We start from the raw sequence: 25,680 nt of genomic DNA on the forward strand, positions 1-25,680 counted from the left end.
ATATGTGCAATAGAATTCCAAAAAAAGCCCAGGTTAGATGTGCTTCTATTGGAATTCTATAGCGCATATTATCAAGCCTATTAACTCTGCTTTCGTGGCAGTTTCCTGCACCTAAAATTGAGATAATTTTAACGAGCTTCTTGCTAATATGCCCCCATATTCCTATGTAGACATTAGCCCTACAATTGAGAGATAAACAAGGACCCCCTGGGTATCAAAAATACACAGATTCCCAGGGCAGGGTAAAAACCAATGTGAGTTCAAATTCCTAGGCCATCCACAGAAAAAATGACCATACAAGCTGGGACCAATGGAGAAGAAGAATTGTCGGGAGATAATGTGTATATTTAAAAAATATATATATTTAATTAAACATAAGTAAAAATCATCATTTGAGTCCATTTAATAATTTGATAAGTGCAATTGTTGTTTAAGTAAACATCTCTTTTTGTATATAACTGTTAAAACTAGTCATGATTTACACTGTTATTATGATGTCATTGCTTTTTAATGAATATATGTGATGTATTGTGTTCAAGAATTAAATATGTCATTGTTTTATTGTATCATATAGTTTGACTTATCACTTGAGTCTCTATATGATTTTTACTTATGTTTAATTAAATATATATATTTTTTAAATATACACATTATCTCCCGACAATTCTTCTTCTCCATTGGTCCCAGCTTGTATGGTCATTTTTTCTGTGGATGGCCTAGGAATTTGAACTCACATTGACATTAGCCCTACATCCAAGGGAAACTGCTGCCAACTTATCTGCTGACAGTTTCCAACCCCCAACCAACCCTGTGCAGTCTACAAACCCCGCAGACAAAGTGTCAGTAGGAGAGGCACATATCGTATTTGGAGAGTGGATTTCCAGTCTCCTTGATGCAATCTGAATGTCTTATTTACTGGCATAGGATTTGCCTATAAGAAATCTTTTTTAAACTTAAAAGGAACTCTTTCGGTACATATTTATTATAATCCCTCCAAAATATAACGATTCTCAAAGATCTGCACTACACAATGCTGTAAAGGTAGTAATGGGCATTAAAATAAAGATTAGTAACAGGAAGACACACTTTAGGACACTGCTCAACCAAGGAAAAAAACAGTAGGCAAAATATGGGCTTTTGGTAACACAAAATATAAGAGAGGCATCAGCCTGTCTGCTTTAATGGAACCCTTCACTCAAAAATCAATATGATCCTAAACACTGACCACAGTAATGAACCTACTAAAGCTGCGGAACTATGTGAAAAAGTTGAGAAGATTCAAGGGTGTCTAATGGCATGTACTGTCCAAGGATTTATCAATACTTTCACTGGAAACCATCATATAAGCAGGTAAAAGAATTTCAGGGACACCAGGCACATGTTCAATTTTCTTACTCTCTTTACCCAGTACTAGGATCAAAAGAAATATATAAGTAAATCAGACAATATTTGCACAAGCTGCTGGATTAGTGTGCTATTTTCATCAGGATGTGTGAATAAATATTTACTAAATGAATTGCGCCATAGCCACTCCAATATATCAGGGCAATGCCCAGAAGTAAGGCTGGAGTAGTGTTGTAGGTGATCCATCCTGGGGTTAAACCAAGAGTTGGGATATCATCTGCATTGAGCTGGTGCTGCCTCATTAGAGTTATCAATGTGCTACACTGGAGTGATGATAAAACCTTTAAGAGTAAACAGTCCCACCTCAAAGATGCCTACTAAGTAATGTACGGAGGTATTTGTGGTAAACAGCACCAGAGACAGACATCAAGCACAATTCTCAGATTCTCAGGGGTGACATAACCATAGACAGTCAAGAAGAACTCTACTGATGTGAGACATCCCAGAGATAGCCACCAAGTATTGTCCTGAGGTGCTCAGGGGAGACATCACTACATCACTAAAGACAGACAATTTCAATTAGGATCATATTTATGAATTAGGGATAAGATGTGAAAGATGAAATCGGAAAACAGAACAACCTAACAATTAAGAACTTACCACCGTTGGATTTCCGCCTAACAGAAGATGATCCACCACACATCCAGTGTCTTTCTGAAATAATGAAACAATATGAAAGTATTATAATACCAATAAGCATTGAAAATAACCTAGTACAAGAAAATTGCATATGTAATTGGCTGTGAGCAAGTAAAACAATAAGTACAAATATGTCATTGCTGAGTAGTCTTTAAATGATCATATATTGCAATACTTGCACTGAGGAAATATTCCAAAATTGCACTATACTGAATTGATTCTCACCCTAAAACACCTCCAAAAATAAAGATAGTTAATAAGATAATATTTCAGCAATACTGTACCAGGGTTTCTTTGACTTCAGCAAAAAGTTTCGTCCATTCTTCCAGGCTGCAGTCATTGGTCTGGAGGAGAAGATCAGAAACTGGTCACAAATGACATACAGAGTTCATGTCTGAGTGAGAAGGGAAGGCTGCATGATTTCAACAGGTAGGAATGTTTACTAATGGAGTTCCACAATACTGCCTGGCTGCTTGCATCTCTATAGATAAAGGAATTGTGTTCCAGATCTCCAAGAGGATAATCATTCCCTGCTTCCAGCAGTGGCACACTCAAGGGTTTCTATCATTTGTAAAACGCATATATGACAGTGAAAACATTAAAGAATAATCCTTACTTTACTTTAATTTATTTTCAGTTCGGGTACAATATAAAATTACATTCAATAAAAACAAAATAATACATTTACAAATTCATCAATATACCATTTGTACACACAGATCAATATTATCAGAACTGCAATACTTTGGATCTTATTTGCCAAGTTGCTTGTAGAAATTTTGAGATGGTAGAAAAAACACACAGACTTAATCAAACATGTTTTTATAGCATGTTGGTAGATCCTAAATCCCAGCAGCAGGCAAAGTGGCTTAACCCATCTAGGTCTTGTCCTTGTATAACGCATGCAAAAAAGTAAAACATGACCCTCTGTTTTCTCAACTTAGTGGCAAATAGAGCACAGCATACACTCAAATTCAGATGACATCCACATACTCATAAAGAATGCTATGAGAGGGATACCCAATCTTAACCTTATGAACACAGTTCTGGATGAGGAAGATTTCATCTAATCCAAAAATTCTTTGAATATATAGTCTGATTTCTGAGATAGGAAGCATATGGATAATCTGTCTGGGGTGGTGAGGTCTGTTGTTTCTCTGAGACCAAGTACCAGAACCTCTCATTCACAATGTAGGCTCAAGAAAAAATAGATAAAGTAGTAGACTCACTTAATACGAGATTTTCTAAACTATTTTAATGTATATCAGTCAAGGAATCTTAAGTGCCTATGGTCTTGCAATGGCATCACACAGCCTCTCCTAATATGTTTCTAGTTCATCTCTGAGAGGATTTGAATACAATATAGAATGGGCTGTAATAGCATACCCATCTGTTGGTTTAAAGGTCCAGTCTAATCTCAACAACAATAGCAGAGAGCTCTATTGAAGCTTCAACAAGCATCTCAAAAAATCAGCTTTTCAAATGGACTTTGCAACACTATTCCCCCATAATTCTGAACCTTCCAAGGCAGAAATAACTGCCTGTGCTCAAAGATCTTGATAGTCGGAGACACAGGAAAAGTTGTGTGTGCTTTGCAAACCTGACTATTGCAGAGTCCCTAAATTTCAGTATCAATGTGCTTTTCTAAATTTTTGAAGGCTATATTTGAGAGTCAGAAAGTGTGATGTCAAGATAAACGAACTATGTCATTTTCTCCAAAGAGATTGCACTCAGCCTCATTTTGCCACTGAAATTTCTATGGGGATTAGATGCAATAAATCTAGTCTTGGATGCATTAATTTTCAAGCCATAGATGCTACTGACAGTGGCAAACCTCTGTAACAACATCTGAAGCCATCTCTGGGTTTTAGATATTAATAAAGAGAGTAAAGCAGGTACTCTCTGGCCAAAGAATACAGGGTAGTTAGTTAGGGATTCCACATAACCATTGAGGAAGAGGATGAGGGCAAACACAGCCCTGCCAACCTCCTGTGCTCACATCTATGCTTTCGGACAGTTTGCTGGCCCATAGCTCAATTATGTGTGTAAAACCTTCTTATTAAATTGAACAAGTCTGAAGGAACTCCTATCTCTGCATGCACCTTCCACAGTTTCACTCTTGGGACCATGACAATGTCAGTTGCTGCCCGTAAATCAACAAGGCAACATAAAGGGTGCACCAGACGATGTCCATAGGCCCCACTTATTCAAGAGGAAGCAAAAGACCTGGCCAATCATACTTGCTCTTGGTCTAAATCCGGCCTGGTATAGATTAACAATCTAATTTTCGATCATCCAAGGCATGCGCCTATTAAGGACTTGCTTGAAGAATATCTACTGCATATTATCGATCAAACTGATTGTTTGGTAATTGGCATGTATATTATGACATCCTTGTTTAAAGAGTGTCACTATTTCAGCACTCTTCCATGAATCTGGGACCAGAGCACCTTCTGCATAGTATTTGAGAGGGTATTTACATAAGGTACTCATACATCTTGCTCAGTGCAAAAAGAACAGCCAGAAGTTTATCCAAGCCTGCTACCTTTCCGTTGTTCTCTTCACAAACAGCTGATATAGTTTCAGAATGGGTCAGAGTAATAATAGAGGTAAAAGTGGGTTTTTGTTTGTCATAAAGTAATCTACTTGAGCATTAACAGTGTCAGTTTCTAAATAATCACTATAAAAAACCTTAAAAGGTGCATCTAATTTATGTGACGGGACAGGAACTTCTGGTCTCATTGAACTGTTTTGCCACCGTTCATCAGTTACTAAGAACTAAAATGCTTGTGAGTCACATTCTCGGCTGCAGTATCATGGACATCTGTTAGAATTGGAGTCTCTGGTTGATAGTGATTTGCACCCTGTCCAAATAGGGACCCTCACTCTAGTCAGGGAAAGAGAGTCAGAACAGCGGATATAACCTCTGTTCAGCCCCACTGCAGTTTGGCACGAGCAGTTAGGCCTATCTCAGCGGCAATATATAAAGTATTTGTAGAAACACACAGTAACGCAGTGATAATGCTACAAAAGGTGTTCGCACCAGTTTAGAAAAATAGGTAATATTTATCTAAATAAATCAAGATCAAAACAACAAAAATCCAACATGCACAAGTGAAAATATAACTTTTAAAATGTTAATCAAGTTTAGCCCATATAAATCAATGGATGCAGTGGTTTTAGCTCAAAGCACCTTAGAAAGGTCAAAAATCGAAGATGGTGCGAGGCGCAGGGACAGCGACACTCTGGAATCAAAGTGTTGCATCAGTTCTTTACTACGCAGGGGAGGTGATGCGTTCATTCCTTACTGGAAGAGGTGGTGATACGTTGGTACCTTACTTCTAGGCAGGTTATTAATTGGCAGGGAAGGTGTTGCGCCTGTTCCTTATTGGCAAGGCATGTAATGTGTCGGTGTCTGGACAAGCGGACTCAGTTTCTTAATGCGGAGTGGATGAAGAACTGGCGCCCAGGGACGATGTGTCAAAAATTCTGAAGTTCTGTGTCAACATTCTGTGTGAATGCAACACAGTGAAGCAGGTGCTGTATCAATTCCAGAGCAGTGAAGCAGGTGCTGCATTGTAGTTAGAATGGGTGCCCTGACGGACATCTGTAACACGGTGCTCGTAATTCACGCTACAGCGATTTTTCTTACGCACTGCGAATGGCAAGCTGGGGTCTGCAGTGAAAGCTGTGGTTGATGCAATGAGTGGGACCACTCTTCGGGGCAGGCACTGGCGATGTATACATTTTTGATAAAAAACAGGCAGTGAGAGTTGGTGCATGGATTTTCTCCTTAAGGTCATCAGGTTGCACTTCAAAGGGCCCAGGAACTGGATTTGGCACTGATTGGCAAGTGGGGACTCTCATCAGAAGAGTCCAGGTACTGGCAGGTGAAGTCTTAGACAGCCCTGAGACTTCTTATCAGGAGGCAAGTTCAACTCAAATCCTTGGAAATCTTGGAAGCAGGATACAGAAAGCAAAGTCCATTCACTCCCAGGACTGAAGTTTCACAGCAGTAGGCAAACACAGCAAAGTAAACAGCAAAGTGGCAGTCCCTCCTGACAGCTTCTCCAGCTCTTCTTCCTGCCAGATTGTCCTCAGTCCAGACGTTTTCTGATTTTGGGTGTCAGAGGTCCAATACTTATACCGCTTCTGCCTTTAAAGTAGGCAAACTTCAAAGGAAAGTCTTTGTAGTGTGCAAGACCCTGCCTTTCCCTGCCGTGGCTCCAGACACACTACAGTTGGTCAGAGACTGTTTTGTGTGCGGACAGGCACAACCCAATTCAGGTGTCAGGGACAACTCCTACCACCACTCTAGCTCAGAAAGGCCCATCACCTGATGATGGACCATCATGAAATGCAGGGCATACCTCAGCTCCCTTTGTGTGACTGTCTAGAGTGAATGAACAAGAGCCCAACTGTCAGCCAACCTGGATGTGTATTCTATAGACAGGCAGAGGCACAGAAATGTTAAGCAAGAAAATGCCCACTTTCTGAAAGTGGCACTTTCAAACTTACAATTCAAAAACCAACTTCACAAAAAAGATGTATTTTTACATTTGTGCGCTCAGAGACCCCAACCTTCAAATATTTCTTAGTTCCCAGTGGGAAATTAAACGTAAAAGATTTTCACTATTAGGACATGTAATACACACCAGTGCATGTCCTACATTTTAAACTCATTGCACCCTGCCCACAGGCTGCCTTGGTCCCACCTTAGGGATGGCTTAAAACTGCACCAACAGACACTGCAGCGGCAGGCCTGAGACATGTTTGCAAGGCTACTCATGTGGGTGGCACAATTAGTGCTTCAGGCCTACTAGTATCCTTTAATTTACAGGGCCTGGTTACCTCTGGTGCACCTTGCTAGGGAATGACTAGTAAATAAAATATGCATATCATAGATAATCCAATCAGTGATACCATTTAAATAGGGAGCGCTTGCATTTTAGCAGTGGTAAATTGCCCAGAGTCCTAAAATCAGAAAAAGCAAAATGCATCACACAATCAAAAAGTCAGAAGCAAAATCACCATGGAAATCATGGCAAAAGATGCCAGGTCTAACAACAAAAAAATAGGATGCAGCTATCAAAGGCAATTGACTCTCTCTTTAATCTCCCACAGCCTCGGGGGTGGGGGGTGGACTGTTGCCATGTCAACTCAAGGCATATAAGTCACAACACACTTCTATTGCAACAAATGGAGCGGGAGTGCAGGTTATTTCAAACTGTGTGGCTATACAGCGGAAAAAAACATAGGCTTTGGTGAAAGCTCGCCTCAACCCCGATATCAACTACCCATTACATTTGTCATGAGGAGTTCGGCTTACATTATCTAGGGAACTGCATCAGATGGACGGCTTCCAACAATACTACGGCTGGCAATCTGGCATAATGAGGAGGCGGCCATAACTAGAGATATAATATTGGTCTCCCTCTCTTTTGATAAAGCGGAGCCGCTGCGCTGTTGTTTTCTCTGCCTGTGAGGACCGGACCGCATTTGCATATAGCGATGTCTGAACTGGGGTGGCAGAGTGGGCTAAAGAACGGTGATGGATTAAACCCAGATCTTTTGACTGGGTGTGAGTGTTTGATTGATTCAGATGGTCCGTCCATCACCACCCCCTTTTGTACCACTTTTCGCCGCCATAAGTGTGGCAGGGTATGCTCAGACGTGAGTCCCTTGCTCATTTTGCCATTGGATTCAAGCAAGCCGGGCTGAAGACGGCTGGAATGCCAGAAACCGGTCCTCGGAAATTTGTTTCTGGTCCAGGGAAGACATGGCTTGGCAGTTCGGGCTGGACTGTTCCCATGAGGCACAGGGTCAGACTGATTTGCATATAGCCATGTCTGAACTGGGGTGGCAGAGTGGGCTAAAGAACGGTGATGAATTAAACCCAGATCTTTTGACTGGGTGTGAGTGTTTGATTGATTCAGATGCTCCGTCCATCACCACCCCCTTTTGTACCGCTTCTGGCAGCCATAAGTGTGGCAGGGTATGCTCAGACGTGAGTCCCTTGCTCACTTTGCCACTGGATTCAAGCAAGCCGGGCTGAAGACGGCTGGAATGCCAGAAACTAGTCCTCGGAAGCTTGTTTCCGGTCCAGGGAAGACATGGCTTGGCAGTTCGGGCTGGACTGTTCCCATGAGGCACAGGGTCAGACTGATTTGCATATAGCCATGTCTGAACTGGGGTGGCAGACTGGGCTAAAGAACGGTGATGGATTAAACCCAGATCTTTTGACTGGGTGTGAGTGTTTGATTGATTCAGATGCTCCGTCCATCACCACCCCCTTTTGTACCGCATTGCCCACAACAGCATTTTAACATCTTGCCGCTCCCGCTTCGCGGAAGCCGCTGCGCTGTTGTTTTCTCTGCCTGTGAGGATTGAACCACGAACTGCAGAGGGACTCCAGGTCCCAGGGGGCCACAGAACACGCTACACCTGCGTTGCATTGTCCGTTGGCTATTTAAGTGTAACATCATCCCCGTGGCGCGGAACGGGCGCCGGGCCAAGGGTGGGCCCGTCTGAGCCCATCTGAGACTGAAGGAGGCTGGGCTGGGACACCCCTCAAACAAAGTTACCATCGTAAGGACATTATTAGCTTTGATTTGAAATCTGTTGTATTTCGTGGCATAGGAAAATTCGGTTACGTTATATAGCCAAGCAAGCAGGAATAATGGCAGCTCGTGCAGGGAAAGGAAAGAAAGCAGTGACGGGCGGGTGTGTTGCTGGGTCATTAAACCAGTTTCTAACTAGGGCCACATCAGTATTAGTTCATGATATAGCCTTGACTGAACGTCGCCTGTCATTGGACCCTATGTACAAACGATCATCACTAGGCGGTTTAATGTCAGTAATCTCGCCAGAACATCCAGATCAACTAATGCATACTAACATTTAACCACACTATTGCGGGAGAAGGCAATGACCATCAGCTACAGGGGTTGCCAAACCGACTTGAGATAAGAGACCGGAGCCCTTCTGCTTTAATTAATGATTCTGTTTTGGATGATACATTTAATAAAACAGCTTTAGGCTTACCTACAAGGTCTACATCGAAACCTAACTCTAACTCCCAACCATTAAAACAAGCATCAGGACCCACTGCTAAGAGGAAGCATGGAGGGGGTACTCATAAGGGTAGATGTCCAAAGATAACGAAAATGTCTAGAGTAACTAAGAATGGTGAAGCTGAGATCTCTGCTCCATCAGTTATTGTACTCTCACCAACATCTAATCCCCCATCAAGGGCTTTGCCGATGGAGTCGATTGATCTTCCCCTGCCTTCGGCCCAAATTGTTGAGGGACTTATGGAGAAAATAGAACAACTGATTAAGGGCTACATGTAGGTAAATAGGATTTACCGATTCTAAAATACCAAATTTAACCGATTCGTATTTTAGAATCGGTAAATGCTATGTAGGTAATAATTCGGTAAAAATTACCGAATCGTTACGATTCAGTAATTGCCATTCATTCCTATGGGCCTGAAGGCCCATAGGAATGAATGTCAATTACCGAATCGGTAATTACCGATTCGGTAAAATAGGGAAAGAGTCAAGGGTGGCACTTTGACACCCTGTTGCACCCCTCAATAGTGCTTGTGTGCACATGTGGCACACATACATGCCCTAAGGGCATGTATGTCTGTCACATGGCACAGGTGTAAATGCACAGATTTGCATTTACAGAGGGATTTGTTATTTACCACCAACTAATAGTTGGTGGTAAATAATGAATCCTTAAAGCACAGAAGCACTCTTTAAAGTGCTTCCTACATGTCATTTACCGATTAGGTAAATACGGAATCGGTAAATGTTGATTCGGTAAATACCTAATCGGTAAACACCGATTCATTATTTACCAAATCGGTAAATTTGCCACCTACATCAGAAAAGGCTATTACCGGTCGGTAACAGCCGATTTCGGCAGTTATCGACTGGTAATAGCCTTCCTACATCTGGCCCTAAGTCCTTAATGTTACCCTTATTAGAAAGGCTGAAAATGATTAGCAAAAGTTTGGGTAAATTTGAACAGCTAACCACAGTAAATTTTGATACCCTGAAAAAATCTGTAAAGAGTATACCCAAGTCAAGTGTTGTGGAAAGTAACATAACATGGGAACCTACAACCATAATTCCCTCATTGCACATTCCAACTGCATCTAATACACCTTCCTCATTGTCACGTGGAACTAGCCATGTTGGCATAAGTGCCCAAAGTGGGACATTGACACAAGGAAGAGAGGGATGTCAAGGGCGAGGGGGGGGGGGGGGGGCTGGAAACGGGATCCCGGGTTCTGGGACAGGACCAAAAATCAACATGTGTAGTTAAGGAAACAACAAATCCTGTAAAAACAAAGCACACTCATTTGCGCATTGATTTACCACCAGACTCCTTTCCTTATGTTGTCGTTCTGACTGGGGTTCCTGAGTTGGACAATGATAAAATAGAAACTTATTCTGAATTAAAAAATAAGGTAAACTTTTGGCTAAACAACAATGGACCACTCCCTTCTCACATACATAGTGAGATATTGTATGCATGAAGAGTAAGTTGGGTGGGCCATGGATCAAAGGACCTAGCTGGTGATTGTATCATTGTTAATTTTAGGGATAGACGGGTGGTTCATCACATTTGTGACTAGCACCACCTAAGAGGGGTAAGTGGAATACAAACTTTTGATTTAAGTTATTTTTACCCTCCCTCCTTTAGTGTGCCATCAAACTTGTATCCATCTGGGGTACAATGAGGAGGTTCCATGATCATGCATAAAAACCAATTTAACATCCTGACATTTAATCACTTTGACATGCTTTATGGGCTTGAAGGAGTAGATTGACTGAGTCCCTGGAACCCTAATGTTAATGTGACGCTAAATTTACCAAATGTAAAACATCTAAATGGTGATCCCCTAGATGGAGTAAATTGTTCTCAATTAGATCCTTGTGTGAGAACTGGGGTACCTAAAATTGAAGAGGTTGGAGTAATTGAGGAACACGGCACAGTAGCCAATCTTACGACTGAAAATAACATCAATATTAGTGAAAATTTTGGTTGCATTGGCCGGGTAGATAGTACAACGAAAAAGTTGGAATGGTCAATCATGTTTTGGAATGTGGCAGGCCAAAAATCAAAGGTGTCTAATCAAATTTGGATTGATCTTGTAAATGAGTATGACATATTGAGTGTACAAGAAATCTGGGCTAAAGAGGCCCATCATCTGTGTGGTTTTAAAACATTATTTACACCAGCGATAGGCTCAACATATGGTAGGGCTAAAGGGGGGCTCTGTACTTACATATCAAATCTTCTTAGATGTGAGAAAATAGAGATGCCCCATAACAATAGATATTATCATACCATCAGGATACATATTGATAAAGTGTTCTGTTTGATCATTGTAAATTTTTACAATAATGCTCCCTCGGAGGTAATGGAAGACATGCTGAAAGCATTGAGGATACATGTTAAAAGTTTGCTAGGTTGGAAAACTAAGGAGGTTCTTGTTAATTGCGGAGGGGATTTTAATTGTTCATTATGTAAAAGAGGGGAGCTAGGGACATGCGGTATAATGCTGGACAAAGAGATCAGTCTAACGCACTTTGAACACACTGTATGCGAGGATCTTGTGAATGAAATCATGTTTACCTGTGACTTGGGCTTTGCTAATAGAATTTGTCAACCAGAGGTTCCTTTATGTCCCACATTCAATGGCAGTGGATTTTTTTCAATAATTGATTATATATTGATATCTGCTAGATTTAGTGGACAGGTCAAGAATTTTAATACCCTGGATAATGCTCTAAGCGATCATTTTCCCCTAAGTGTCAAAATTCTAACATCTCATCAAGAACCCAATAAAAATAGTTCACCAAGGAAGCTTAGGGATAATATTGTCCTGAATAGACAAAATGGGTATTCCCTAAAATGGACAAAGGTCATCCCAGAAGATTTTCTCTATAATCTAGTAAAGAAATGTGAATTCAGTATCGGTGATTGTCTGGATGAAAATTCAGACAGTTCTGTAATTATTAAAAACTTTGCAGTAATTTCCTCACATATTAAAACAAGTCTGTGGGTAGAAACGAATAACCTTAGAGAAAATACAGTAGGTTGGTTCGACAGCTTGCACTAAGGCTTATTCTAATCTTAAGTGTGCCCTAAATGCCCATGATAAAGATCAGCCTTTAATAAGGGATTTGAGAAAGATCTATAAGATGATCCTGAAAAAAAGAAAGGATGCACTGAAAAAGGAAGCATGGGATTCTTTGTGTGAGGCTTCTTTGAAAAAAGATACTGTAGCTTTCTGGAAGGTAGTTAATGCTCCTTTTTTAAATGATAAAGTAAAAGCAAGTGTAGAGATAGCTATATTAGAGAGTGAATGGGTATCACATTACGCAGACTTATATAGTGCCTCAATGACATCAGAGCAGGTACAAACTGAGAGTGTAGTGGACGAGGAGCCCTCACGTACTTTTAAGAGAGTGGATCTGGGTATTACCTAGTACTAAAGCTAGTATGGGAGGAAAGGCTCCGAGCCCGGACGGGGTGCCGGTTGGCTTGTTCAAAAACAACGTGGCTCTATGGGGCCCACTCGTTACACAATTGTTTAATGCATGCTGTTCGACCGGATTGTTACCGTCATGGTATGAGCCTATTATTGTACCCATATTTAAAAAGGGAGATAGAACAAGTTGCTCGTGCTATTGCCCTATATCATTACTAGACTCAACAATTAAGATTATCGGTCGCATGATTTTAAATCGATTTCAATCATGGGCTGGAGAACATTCGATAATTAGTAATCTTCAATATGGATTTAGGAAGGGCCTTGGCACCATTGACCAGGGTCTTAACTTGCATATTCTTTTAGAAAAATATAATACAGCCAAGGGAGGTTGCACATTTTTAACCTTTGTTGACTTAACGTCAGCCTTTGATTGCGTCACCCACAGCAAGCTATGGTTGATTTTAGGGAAATTAGGGATAGATGAAAACATAATTCTTTTCCTCAGGGATCTTTATTCGGAGGCATGAGCCAAAGTTACATTTGGTAAGAATGGAGAGTGCACTAGGCCTTTTAGTATTTCATGAGGAGTGTGGCAAGGATGCGTTCTTGCCCCCTTCTTGTTTACTATCTATATTAACGACCTAGAAAGAACATTGTTGCAGGAGTGCAGGGACATGCCCATGATAGCTAATAGATCTGTCCTGGCACTCCTATATGTGGATGACACGGTCTTGATGGCCCGAACGCCCGTGGCCATGCAAAGGATGGTTACATCTTTCTCCCAATTCATGACAAATTTGGATTTGAGAAATAATTGTACGAAAACGTTCTTTATGAATTTCGGGTCTGGTGCAGATAAAAAGAAAAAAGTGATGTACATTAATTCGAAACCACTGGATTTTACCACCACTTTTCCCTATTTGGGAATACTGTTTGATCAGTCCGGCTCATGGAATAACGCGATAAAATTAAGAAGGTTGTTGTTTTGTAAATCATAATGGCCCTGACCAATTTTAGTAGAAAAATGGGCAGACGACCGATTGGGGAACTTTTATGCATTTATAGAGCAACTTGTGTAGCAATTGCAATTTATGGTGCAGGAATATGGGGCTATGCAAACGTGAGATCACTACAGGTGGCAGAAAATGGTTTTATGAGATACCTCTTAGCAGTCCCCGATAGTGTTTCCACGTTTATCTGCCATGCTGAACTAGGACAACCATACCTAGAAGATGTTATCAAGGTACAACCGGTTCTTCTGTGGCACAGGGTATGGACTACTGAGGAGTGTGTTTTTTTACCGTTTTATATTGAAGGGTGTGATGAGCCTTGATAATGTTAGCAAGCCAGGATGATTAAATTATGTAAAGACGTTCCTCGCACAAATAGGCCACCAAGAATACAATAGTGATCCCTCATTGATGTGTCATGTCTCCAGGAAAGAACTTAAAAATCTTTGTATGACCCATTTGGGAGATTATAGAACTAATACCGAAATGACTTACTATGGTGGCTCACCACCTAACAATGACTACTTTTAATATTCAACCGTATGTTAGGCTACACATGAGTGATTTTGAAAGGTTTCTTTTCACACGGTTTCGGTTAAATATTTTATTTAAATTCTTAAGTTTCCCCAAGATGAATGACTGGACACGACAACTTTGCAAATGTCCATGTGACGACTTGTCCAGCCAATCGGATATGCATATCATGTTTATTTATTTATTTATTTATTGTAGAGTTTTATATAGCGCGAACAAGACCCGTGGGTATCAGAGCGCTTAACATCAGAATAGATAACCAACACAAATGTTGACATTATAGGAAACAAACAGATATGAGGTATATAATAGAATGAATACAATTATGTGAACAGTATATATGCAAAACAAAACACATGTGCAAATCGCATTAATAAGTGTGATAAGGCTAAGCTTATATCATATGCCCATATTCCTAGGTAGGCGATGGTAAAGTTTTGACTTAACAAGTGTTAACCTTTTCTAAAAACAGAGCCGTTATGAGGTAGATAGTGTGGATATGAATATGAGGGAATAGTATATATGCGAAGCACAGGTACCATGCAATTCGTATTGAGATGTGGGGTAAGGCTAAGCTTATATCATATGCCATATACCCAGTTAAGATATATTATCCCATTGCCCTTCAGGTCATTAAGTAAGAGTATCTCCGCATCTTATATAAATCTCAAGTCTTGAGTCATCAAATAGCTTTGATATTATTCCAGTTGGAGCTTCTCCTTCTGAGAGCAGCTCAAGGTCGGGACAGCTTATCTAAGCAAGGTATTTGCTAATCATGAAGCTCTTCACTTCCCGCTTAAATGATGCAATATTGCGAATTTTCCATATTATTCCTAGGACAAGATGGATTGTACCAATATTGAAGAGTATGGAACTTAGGCAATGTCGTCCTGCCTTTTTAGCCATTCAGAAATTAGATAACATATTAACTGTTGCATCTGTCTCTGCGTTCTTAAAAATTTTTTTTAGATCACGGAAATCAATTCATGTATGAAATTTAATCCGTTTATTTTTAATGTACCATGATTGTTTTTATATTTCTACAAATTTTTAAATTGTGATATACTAATTGTACTTTTATGGTTATTTTTTTTTACATAATCGCCGAATAAAGTTATATTGAATTGAATTGATAACGGCCTTCGAATACCATGGTTGGCGTTTGTCAAATCTAAATACTCTAAAATTGGTATGCAGAGTGCCTTGGAAAAGCTGAGTATCTGTAATGCCCTTAACAAAAAACATGTCTTACAAGCAATTTATAACTCTGAGACTACAAGGCGCTTCAACAGCATGGCGAGGAAGGCACATTTTGTGGCCTGAATGTGTTTAACTGCCCTACTGATTTCTTGTGGCAAGCACAAGGGCACTGGGAATGTTAATTACTTTTTCACCTATGAGTTGATACTGCTAAGTATGTGTTGTGTTCCCCCTAAGCTTTAAGCAAAATCTAGATATCAGTCCATGCCAATGGGATGGGAATTCAAGACAAGCAATAATGCACCTTATAGTTTTTTTGCAAGTTTTATAAAAGATATAGAATATAGTTCTTAATTCCACATAAAAAATGTTTTTTATAACATTAGGCACTGTATGGCAGCCTATATTTCATTACTGCAATTATTCGATGAAGAAGCCACACTGTATATTGGCTCCTTTCAGAAATATGCTGTAAACGCCCATGGCACTATGCTCTCCTAATCTACTGCTAATTTGGACTTACTTTCTGCAGTTGCTTTTATGTGCAGATATACTATTTTATTTTTATATTTTATGTTTTAATTGTCATATTTTTCATGCTTTTACTGGTAAAAATTGCGCCCAAATTAAGTTAATTCTGATTCTGGTTCTGGAAATACTTTAAAATATTTAGGTTTTGCTGCTTTTAGTTCATTTTGTGTTTCCCAGGTAAACACTGGTCTTCAGTGAGTTTTTTTGTAAGCTTTTCTTGTTAGTTCGTATTTTATCTCTGTCCCCTGCCTCATAGCAGCAATCAGCAGACTCTTTCCTGTCTGATAGTCACGATTAAATCACTTCTGTTTTCTAGGCAGACTTGTACTCGCTTTGATGTCTTTCAAAAAGTTCTTTAATGTTAGTAAATAATGTATTGTGTGCCTACACTAGTACGAGGGGCAATCTAAATGATCATTACAAAATCCAATACAGGAATAATGGTTTCATTTAATGATTTAATGGGCGTTGGGGTTCCAACAATCTTCCCCACTTTCATTGCCTCTCTTATTGGTGATAACTAGTTTGTTGCCTCCTGCTTTCCCAGTGGCTGATAAATCTTCAATCAAGGATTCAGTTAAATGGAGGACTCGGGAATGGAACAACTATCATATTGATCATTTCTTGTAATAATCAAGAAGTAAATAATCAATAAAGCTACTATATGTTACTCTCTTAAAAGTTGGTGCTGCAACAATCTCCGAGGGGCAATGTCCATTGTAAGCCTGTAGACAGTATAACTACACGATGACACCTAGTTGCAGGGCTAATTTGGTAAATTGTATCTTCAGGGGTGTAGGTAATTCCAGGATGCTGCAATAGGCATCTTCATCCTATGCTAAATCTGTTACCAGCCCAGAGGGTTCAAATGCCGTATTAAAGTGTCCCCCAATGATTATAAGAGAATCTTTGCTGTAAGAGGTTAGAAGGCTATCAAACCAGCATAAAGGCTTGATACATCTTCAGTAGATATTGATTAGTAAAACAGGTTTCACATTATTTAAAGTAATTACGTTTAATTCTAGTATGTCTAAAGAGCCAGTGGGAATTTGCTCAGTACCACAGACAATGAAGTTCTCAGACAAATGCTCAAATCACCAGAAGCCTGGCCTGCACTTGAATTTTTGTCCACAACTTGGAAACTTCTACAGCTCAATCTTCTATAACTGCAGGGAAAATCGGGAAGGTCCCAGGCTTGGATACAATTCTAGCTGATCTTTTTTGCACTGAGCATGATGTATGGGTGCCTTATATAAATTCCTACTCAAATACTAAGCAGCAGTAGCCCCTGGTTCCTGGAATAAACAGAAATCAAAGCTATCTATAAAATGACCTCAATCCCTATATTACTGTTTTGATTTTGGGCTTATTATAGTGATCTTTCTAGGTTTTACACATTTAATGGGCGTTGGCGTTCCAACAATCTATGGATTTTAATCTGCTCACCTTATTTTCAAGTGTAGTATTGACAATAACATTGTAGCTAACACTAGACTGGACAAAGGGAGTACTGCTGATACTTGGGTGGTCATAAGCTATCGCTTTTGAGTTTTTGAGTCTCAGGATTGGTTTACCTAAAATAAATCATTAATAGTACATACAAATGCATTTGAGATAGACATTATTAAGTGTGGTAATACCCCTCCTGTTGAGTTATTGTGATACTCCTGAACCCTTTTATAGGGTGTCAGCAGTTGCACATGAGGGTTTCAAAGGATTCTTTGAGCTGGGAGTTTGTCGCTTTTGGGTGTTTATAAGACATAGGGGCATATTAGCAAGAACCTCTTTAAAATTATCGCCGTTTTAGAGGCAGGAAACTGACGCTAAAATGGCGATAATGGGCTTGCTAATATGCATGTTAGAATTCCAATGGCAGCCCAGGTTAGATGTCCTGCACATCTAACCTGGGCTTCTATTGGAATTCTATAAAGCATATAGGCAAGCCCTTTTAAGGAGGTTCTTGCTAATATGCCCCATAGTGTGGCCATTTTAAATTGGAGAATTGGTCCTTGTGCCACACTTGACTATTCCCTTAACTAAACTAGGATTTACAAAACTCCACTAGTGTGTGGATAGCATTTCACAACAATTATGTCTGAATAAGTGACCGAATAGTAATAGTGAACATTTTGTATCCAGTGAACAACCTTGTTCTCCAATGCAACTTGCTTAAGGACCCTAATCATATAGATCTCACTCTCAGATGGGATACCATAAGTAGGTGATGCTGTGTTGACAACCAAGTAATTGCTAGCTGTTGGACTTGGCCCTTATGGCAGGTTCACCCCTAATCTTTTTGCTTTTAATTTGTGATATGCGTGGATGATTTTCTGGTCTGTGCGCACTTTTTCTCTGTGTCCCAGAGTAAAGTGCGTGCATGTAGTTAGGCTGGCCTGCTCTCCCATAGGGATGCATGGGGAATGTCTGTGTCCCTAGTAATTCCTGATGTGTGGGGAGTGCATGCTCGAGTTTGGTATGTGCGTGTTCGTGGGAATGAATGCTTCGCAATGATGTATGTTGTGTGAATGTGGCATGTGTAGAGATGCCATTTCTGGGACTTGGCATATTAATGGAAAATATGCCTGCAGTGTGATTGGCTGGAGCTGGCTGGTGAGCCTGGCTCCAGGAAGGCTGGATGGGTCTGCCCGGTGGTGAGTGTGAGATCAGCATGCTTGATGGCTTGGGAGGAGTGCACTTGGTCCCTGATGGGCCTGGACTTTCCCCGGACAATGCTGGCTCCACCCCCTGTAGTGCGACTGATGGCCCTAGCCCTGCCAGTGAATAGAGAGGGTGGCTGAGGTAAACAGAGTACTTCAGAACCAGCTGCGACTGGTTTTCCCCCCACCCTGCACCCTGAGACAAAGGGGTCTTGCTGTATAAGAAGGGGCTGTGTCCCCATACAATTTGTTCTCTGTCCTGTTCTTGGTTCTGTTCTAGGATCTTGCCAGAGGGGGCTGCTGCTGCTGCAGGGGCCAAGAGGACCGCCACTTGGCTGTCTCCCTGCTTGGAGACCCAGTGTGCTGGCTCTGGCCCTGCCTTGTCCCTCTGCCTGCCTCCAGACTCTGCTGGAGCTTTCCTGTGCCTGGAGGCACCCTGATGTTGATTTGTAGCGCTAGGAGCGCTTCCCTGGTGGCCCAGCGCTCCATAGCGCTTTGCTGACATTTCCAGCGCTGAGCGCGCTTCTTCTTTGTCCCCGAGCGCTTGGGAGCGCTTTATTTTGCATGGCCGGTGCCCACCCGGCATTGGGACCGAGATTGCCGATTTTGCGGCATTAGCGAGTGCCACCTCGCTTTATTTTTAATTAGAAGGCCGGTGCCACCCGGCATTGCCCCGTGGTATTTATTTAATTGCGAGCCGGTGCCCACCCGGCATTTCCAAGGAATCACCGCCGCAGCCTGGGGGCACTGGAAGCTGTTGCCGGGCCGCCGCGCTTCCTGCAGCGACCCGGAAGTCCCGCCCCCTGACCCCCAGGGCCACGCTGCCATTGGCGGCCCCGGCGGAAGTCAGGCGGGAGGACGTCGTGACGAGGCCAGGCGGAGCGCGAGAGGAGCAGCCGGCTCTGTCCTCGAGGCTCCCCGAGTGAAGGAGAGCCTCGCGCCGGCCGCCGAGGAGACGCCTCCAGCCCCAGAGACCCGGTGAGTGCCTGGAGAGGGAGAGGGGCGTCGGGACACATTGCCGGTGTCCGCCCCTCCCCCGTAGCGCGATCTTGCGCGCATTGCTTTGGGAAGCCTGAGGGCTTCAGGGGGCATTGTTCGTGGAGGTAGAGTCCCCCGTGAGGGACTCCAACGCCCCCCCCCATTTGCGCTGTGAGAGCCACGAGGCTCTGAGGGGCCATTCTGTTCTTGAGTCCCCCGTGAGGAACTCCAACGCCCCATTGGTCCGTTTCGAGCCCCGAGAGGCTCCAGAAGCCGCAGTTGTTGCCCACATCGAGTGAGAGCCCTGAGAGAGGCTCTGGGGGCATTCTGATTACCTTGAGAGCGCTGAAGCTCTATTTGCGCATTTTGCTTGGTGAGCCCTTGTGAGGCTCCTTGCCCACCTTGCTCTTGAGCCCTCCTGGCTCCAACGTTGCTCAAGTCATATTTACAACTGTCCAGCACTTAGTGGACAGTTGCCACGTTTAGGTTTGTGTGCTGTGCTGCCTGCGCAGCTTCCCTGACACTGAGACTCAGGGCATTCCGCCCCTTTCGAGGCCAGTTGGCCTGAGGGACCCTTTTTGAGTGTTGTGCTATGTGCACCCTGCGCATTGTAATGTACTTGATGATGTAATTCTTGCGCATGTGTTCTAACCTGTGCCTTTTCTAAAAGTGACCTGATTAGGTAGTCTTATGGTTATCCCCCTTGTGCTAAATGTGACCTGCCTAGAGGATTGTTGATGTTTATTCCATTATGCTAAATGCGACCTGCATAGTGAATTGCTGATTCTGTTCACCTTTTCTAAAAGTGACCTGATTAGGTATTTTTATGGTTATCTCCTTTTGCTAAATGTGACCTGCATAGAGGATTAGTGATGTTTCAGTTTATGTTTAGGTTTCCTTCCCTTTGCTAAGAGTGAACTGCTTAGGTGTTGGTATTCCTTCCTTAGGTCCTAGTTACCTGCGTGATTTCCTACAGTGTTTTAGGGTTGCGTAGGAGGTCCTTACTGTTCCAGTGATTACTGGATGTGTGTTGCATTTATGATTTTGGTGCTACTCATTCTATGTTTACGACATAAGTGTATATCTACCAGTATTATTTTCTGACAAGTGCCTACCCCTGACAGTGGTCCATGTGGCCCTGTCCTGTACATAATTCCCCTTGTAAATTCTGCCCGTGCCTCTGGCACATTGTACAGTTTGCGTGCGTTATCTAATGTGTCTTGTTTATTATAAATACAAAGGCTATTTTTGATATATATCCTTGTGTAGAGTCTTTCTTTGTGGTGGGCCTTGGGTGTTGTTGCTGGGGTGCGTGCGCGAATACTTAACTCATACCGCCTCCAAGTTTAGCCTAGACTGCTCGCGCCACGCTACTTAGAGGGCGAGTGGGGGTTGCCTTGGTGTGTGACTCCCCTGCCCTGACTTTAAAAATGGTGATCCCTGACTGACCTCGACGCGAGTCTTGGCCGGCCAGGGTCCCGTTTCTAACATTGGCGGCAAGCGGTGAGGATAAGGATTTGTGTTTGCGCTGTACCACAGTAGCGACAGGCCACACTTCAAAGCTCTGCATTTTTTAGATAACCGCATTTTGGGAATTATTGTTTTTTAGGGAAGTTCAGTTTTGCTTCTCCTGAAAGGTGTCATTTGTATTTTGCCCAGTACCTTGTTCCCCGCCCTGCTCCCAGAGTTGGTACCTGTGTCACTAGTGGTCAGGTTGAGAGAATCAGGGGTGGTAGAAACTGCCTTACCAGTCCGAGGGGAGGGTTGTGTGTGAATGAGTGTGTGTTACGCTGGACAGTGGAGTGCAAGTTCTCTGATAGGAATCTTGCTGAAGTTTGTGATTGTGTTCTCCTGTTTAGCTCAGACCCCCAAGTTCCCTGTGTCAAACTTTTCCCGAGAACGTCCGTCAAAATGGAGCCAGTTTTTGATCTCTGTAGTCTGTTTAGATACAGTAGGTTAGAGCTGGTCAGATTCTGCGAAAAGGGAGGCATAGAGGGGAGTGAGTTGGTTACTCAGTCCCAGCTTAGGGACAGCCTGATCCTGTGGCAAAAGGATCAGTGGGATCTCGAGCACAGAGAGAGAGATAGGGCCCGGGCCGCACGCCATGAGGGTGGTGAGTCTGTGGGGAGCCCTGAAAATTCTGTTGATGAATGTGAGTTGGATGGTGATGACAGTGGATGGATGCCAGCAGAGAGTGAGGACCCCATAGATAGGGAGTCCCTTGCTGGGTCCAGTGTCAGTACCAGTGCCCCATCCCTTTCCCTGTCCCCAGAGGAGTGGTTGGATAGGAAGGAAGAGAGGGAGTATCAGCTAGCGTTGGAACAGCTCAGGTTGGAGCATGCCAAGCTAGAGGCTGAGAGGGCCTTGTTCAGGGAGAAGGTAGCCCAAGAGAGTAGGTTACCCCCTGAGTGCATGTGTAATTGTCTGGATTCCCCAGGGAGGGTGGAGTCCAGTGGTGGCAGCTTTTTAAGTGTTGGTGTTGACAGTCCCACTCCCAGTTCCCCGAGTATGTTGCCTGTTTCCCCCGCAGAAGAGTTTGGGTTGAAGTTCAGGAGACTTAGGAAACTGCCTCATCAGTCTTGGGAAGACTTTGAGGATGAGTGTTGTGGAGCACTGTTTGATTGGGAAAAGGCTCACGTGAACGACAAGTCTGGCGGATTGTTTTGCATGGTTGTCACAGAGCACCTGCTCAGTTATTGTGTGCCAGAGTTGCGCCAGCATCTGTTGAAGTTTGGATCGTTTAGTGCATGTGAGCTTGCAGCGGAAGCCGACCGATGGGAGAGTGCAAGAGGTTCCTTAGCGCCGCTAGTGAGTGATTCCAATAATAGTGGGTCAGGTTTTCTCCAACCCAGCGTGGTGGAGGAGGGTGAGAGTAGCCCAGCTAGGTCTCAGTATAGTGAGGAGGGTGTAGGGGCTTGCTGTCTGTCTCAGTGGAGCGGAAGTGAGTGTGAGACCGAGAGTCCCCAGATGCCCGAAGCCCTGCCTCAGAGCCTGGATGGTTTCTTTAGGGAACACCAGGGTGGGGACCTATGCTTACCTGTTAGTCCACTTGAGGGAGATCTCCTAGTGTGTGGGGGACCTGGAGCATCTGTGAGCGGAGCTTCTGTAGTTGTGGAGTCTGGCAGTACTGCTCCGGGAGGGAGAGTACAGAAGTCCAGTGAAAGGAGTGATTTGGGAGTGACCTGTGAGTCCTCAGAAGTCCTGGAGTGCCAGGCAGTGATTCCACCAAAGGTTCTAGACCGGAGGTTGGAGGTCCAGGTTCAGGGTTTGCCTGACCTGAAGGGTAGGAATACTGTAATCAGTGTCCTGACCAGTTCTTTCTCCAGAGGTACCGCCCCGGTTGGGAGGGAGCAGGACTCTGGAAGGGGGTGCAGAGGGTGGGAAAGCCCACCTCTGACCCCGGTACCACCTGAGGGGTTAAACCCTAGGTTGGGAGAGTGGTGTTTAGAGGGTACACCTCGCAGGAGGTGGAGGAACCCTAGGAGAAGAGGTAAGGGGAGGAGAGCCTTCCCTGAGACTCCTGGTCCACCTAAGGTTGTAGATCCTAGGCCGGAGAACCAGTGGCAGTCTAGCCCTGTCTTGCAGACAGGAAGAGTGGAGCATGGCTGTTATGTGCCAGGGGTTACTACCCCCACTTGGTGAGTTGGCAGGAACCAGTGGCACCTGGGTGGCCTAGGGCCTGGTCCTGGCCGAGGGCAGCTGGAGAGTACCAGTGGGGTAATCCAGTGAGTCCCTACCATAGTTTTAGAAAGAACCCCAGGGGTTCACAGTGGCATAAAACAGGAGGGTGTCCCTGCAGTTGCGGGCCCGCGTCCGTGTTTTATCGCCCCAAGCAGGTAAGTCCATCACGGTGGTGATTGGTCTGCCCTGCGTTTTGGCTGGAAGGGGGTTGTGTTGGACTTGGCCCTTATGGCAGGTTCACCCCTAATCTTTTTGCTTTTAATTTGTGATATGCGTGGATGATTTTCTGGTCTGTGCGCACTTTTTCTCTGTGTCCCAGAGTAAAGTGCGTGCATGTAGTTAGGCTGGCCTGCTCTCCCATAGGGATGCATGGGGAATGTCTGTGTCCCTAGTAATTCCTGATGTGTGGGGAGTGCATGCTCGAGTTTGGTATGTGCGTGTTCGTGGGAATGAATGCTTCGCAATGATGTATGTTGCGTGAATGTGGCATGTGTAGAGATGCCATTTCTGGGACTTGGCATATTAATGGAAAATATGCCTGCAGTGTGATTGGCTGGAGCTGGCTGGTGAGCCTGGCTCCAGGAAGGCTGGATGGGTCTGCCCGGTGGTGAGTGTGAGATCAGCATGCTTGATGGCTTGGGAGGAGTGCACTTGGTCCCTGATGGGCCTGGACTTTCCCCGGACAATGCTGGCTCCACCCCCTGTAGTGCGACTGATGGCCCTAGCCCTGCCAGTGAATAGAGAGGGTGGCTGAGGTAAACAGAGTACTTCAGAACCAGCTGCGACTGGTTTTCCCCCCACCCTGCACCCTGAGACAAAGGGGTCTTGCTGTATAAGAAGGGGCTGTGTCCCCATACAATTTGTTCTCTGTCCTGTTCTTGGTTCTGTTCTAGGATCTTGCCAGAGGGGGCTGCTGCTGCTGCAGGGGCCAAGAGGACCGCCACTTGGCTGTCTCCCTGCTTGGAGACCCAGTGTGCTGGCTCTGGCCCTGCCTTGCCCCTCTGCCTGCCTCCAGACTCTGCTGGAGCTTTCCTGTGCCTGGAGGCACCCTGATGTTGATTTGTAGCGCTAGGAGCGCTTCCCTGGTGGCCCAGCGCTCCATAGCGCTTTGCTGACATTTCCAGCGCTGAGCGCGCTTCTTCTTTGTCCCCGAGCGCTTGGGAGCGCTTTATTTTGCATGGCCGGTGCCCACCCGGCATTGGGACCGAGATTGCCGATTTTGCGGCATTAGCGAGTGCCACCTCGCTTTATTTTTAATTAGAAGGCCGGTGCCACCCGGCATTGCCCCGTGGTATTTATTTAATTGCGAGCCGGTGCCCACCCAGCATTTCCAAGGAATCACCGCCGCAGCCCGGGGGCACTGGAAGCTGTTGCCGGGCCGCCGCGCTTCCTGCAGCGACCCGGAAGTCCCGCCCCCTGACCCCCAGGGCCACGCTGCCATTGGCGGCCCCGGCGGAAGTCAGGCGGGAGGACGTCGTGACGAGGCCAGGCGGAGCGCGAGAGGAGCAGCCGGCTCTGTCCTCGAGGCTCCCCGAGTGAAGGAGAGCCTCGCGACGGCCGCCGAGGAGACGCCTCCAGCCCCAGAGACCCGGTGAGTGCCTGGAGAGGGAGAGGGGCGTCGGGACACATTGCCGGTGTCCGCCCCTCCCCCATAGCGCGATCTTGCGCGCATTGCTTTGGGAAGCCTGAGGGCTTCAGGGGGCATTGTTCGTGGAGGTAGAGTCCCCCGTGAGGGACTCCAACGCCCCCCCCCCCCATTTGCGCTGTGAGAGCCACGAGGCTCTGAGGGGCCATTCTGTTCTTGAGTCCCCCGTGAGGGACTCCAACGCCCCATTGGTCCGTTTCGAGCCCCGAGAGGCTCCAGAAGCCGCAGTTGTTGCCCACATCGAGTGAGAGCCCTGAGAGAGGCTCTGGGGGCATTCTGATTACCTTGAGAGCGCTGAAGCTCTATTTGCGCATTTTGCTTGGTGAGCCCTTGTGAGGCTCCTTGCCCACCTTGTTCTTGAGCCCTCCTGGCTCCAACGTTGCTCAAGTCATATTTACAACTGTCCAGCACTTAGTGGACAGTTGCCACGTTTAGGTTTGTGTGCTGTGCTGCCTGCTCAGCTTCCCTGACACTGAGACTCAGGGCATTCCGCCCCTTTCGAGGCCAGTTGGCCTGAGGGACCCTTTTTGAGTGTTGTGCTATGTGCACCCTGCGCATTGTAATGTACTTGATGATGTAATTCTTGCGCATGTGTTCTAACCTGTGCCTTTTCTAAAAGTGACCTTATTAGGTGGTCTTATGGTTATCCCCCTTGTGCTAAATGTGACCTGCCTAGAGGATTGTTGATGTTTATTCCATGATGCTAAATGCGACCTGCATAGTGAATTGCTGATTCTGCTTACCTTTTCTAAAAGTGACCTGATTAGGTATTTTTATGGTTATCTCCTTTTGCTAAATGTGACCTGCATAGAGGATTAGTGATGTTTCAGTTTATGTTTAGGTTTCCTTCCCTTTGCTAAGAGTGAACTGCTTAGGTGTTGCTAT

At 44.3% G+C, this 25,680-nt stretch overlaps 1 protein-coding gene across 1 annotated transcript in view; it reads right to left on the bottom strand.

The window, feature by feature from the left end:
- Positions 1-25,680, bottom strand: part of LOC147688969 (uncharacterized) — a 69,820-nt gene that overhangs the window by 28,144 nt on the left and 15,996 nt on the right. The window contains exons 5-6 of the mRNA XM_086939989.1: positions 2,328-2,387; positions 2,005-2,058 (exon numbers count right to left, since the gene is read on the bottom strand). Of these exons, the coding sequence (XP_086796115.1) occupies positions 2,005-2,058; positions 2,328-2,387 (114 nt within the window). The remainder of the gene's footprint in view (positions 1-2,004; positions 2,059-2,327; positions 2,388-25,680) is intronic.

The sequence above is a fragment of the Lissotriton vulgaris genome, chromosome 10 (assembly GCF_964263255.1).
Source record: "Lissotriton vulgaris chromosome 10, aLisVul1.2, whole genome shotgun sequence".
Taxonomy (NCBI): domain Eukaryota; kingdom Metazoa; phylum Chordata; class Amphibia; order Caudata; family Salamandridae; genus Lissotriton; species Lissotriton vulgaris.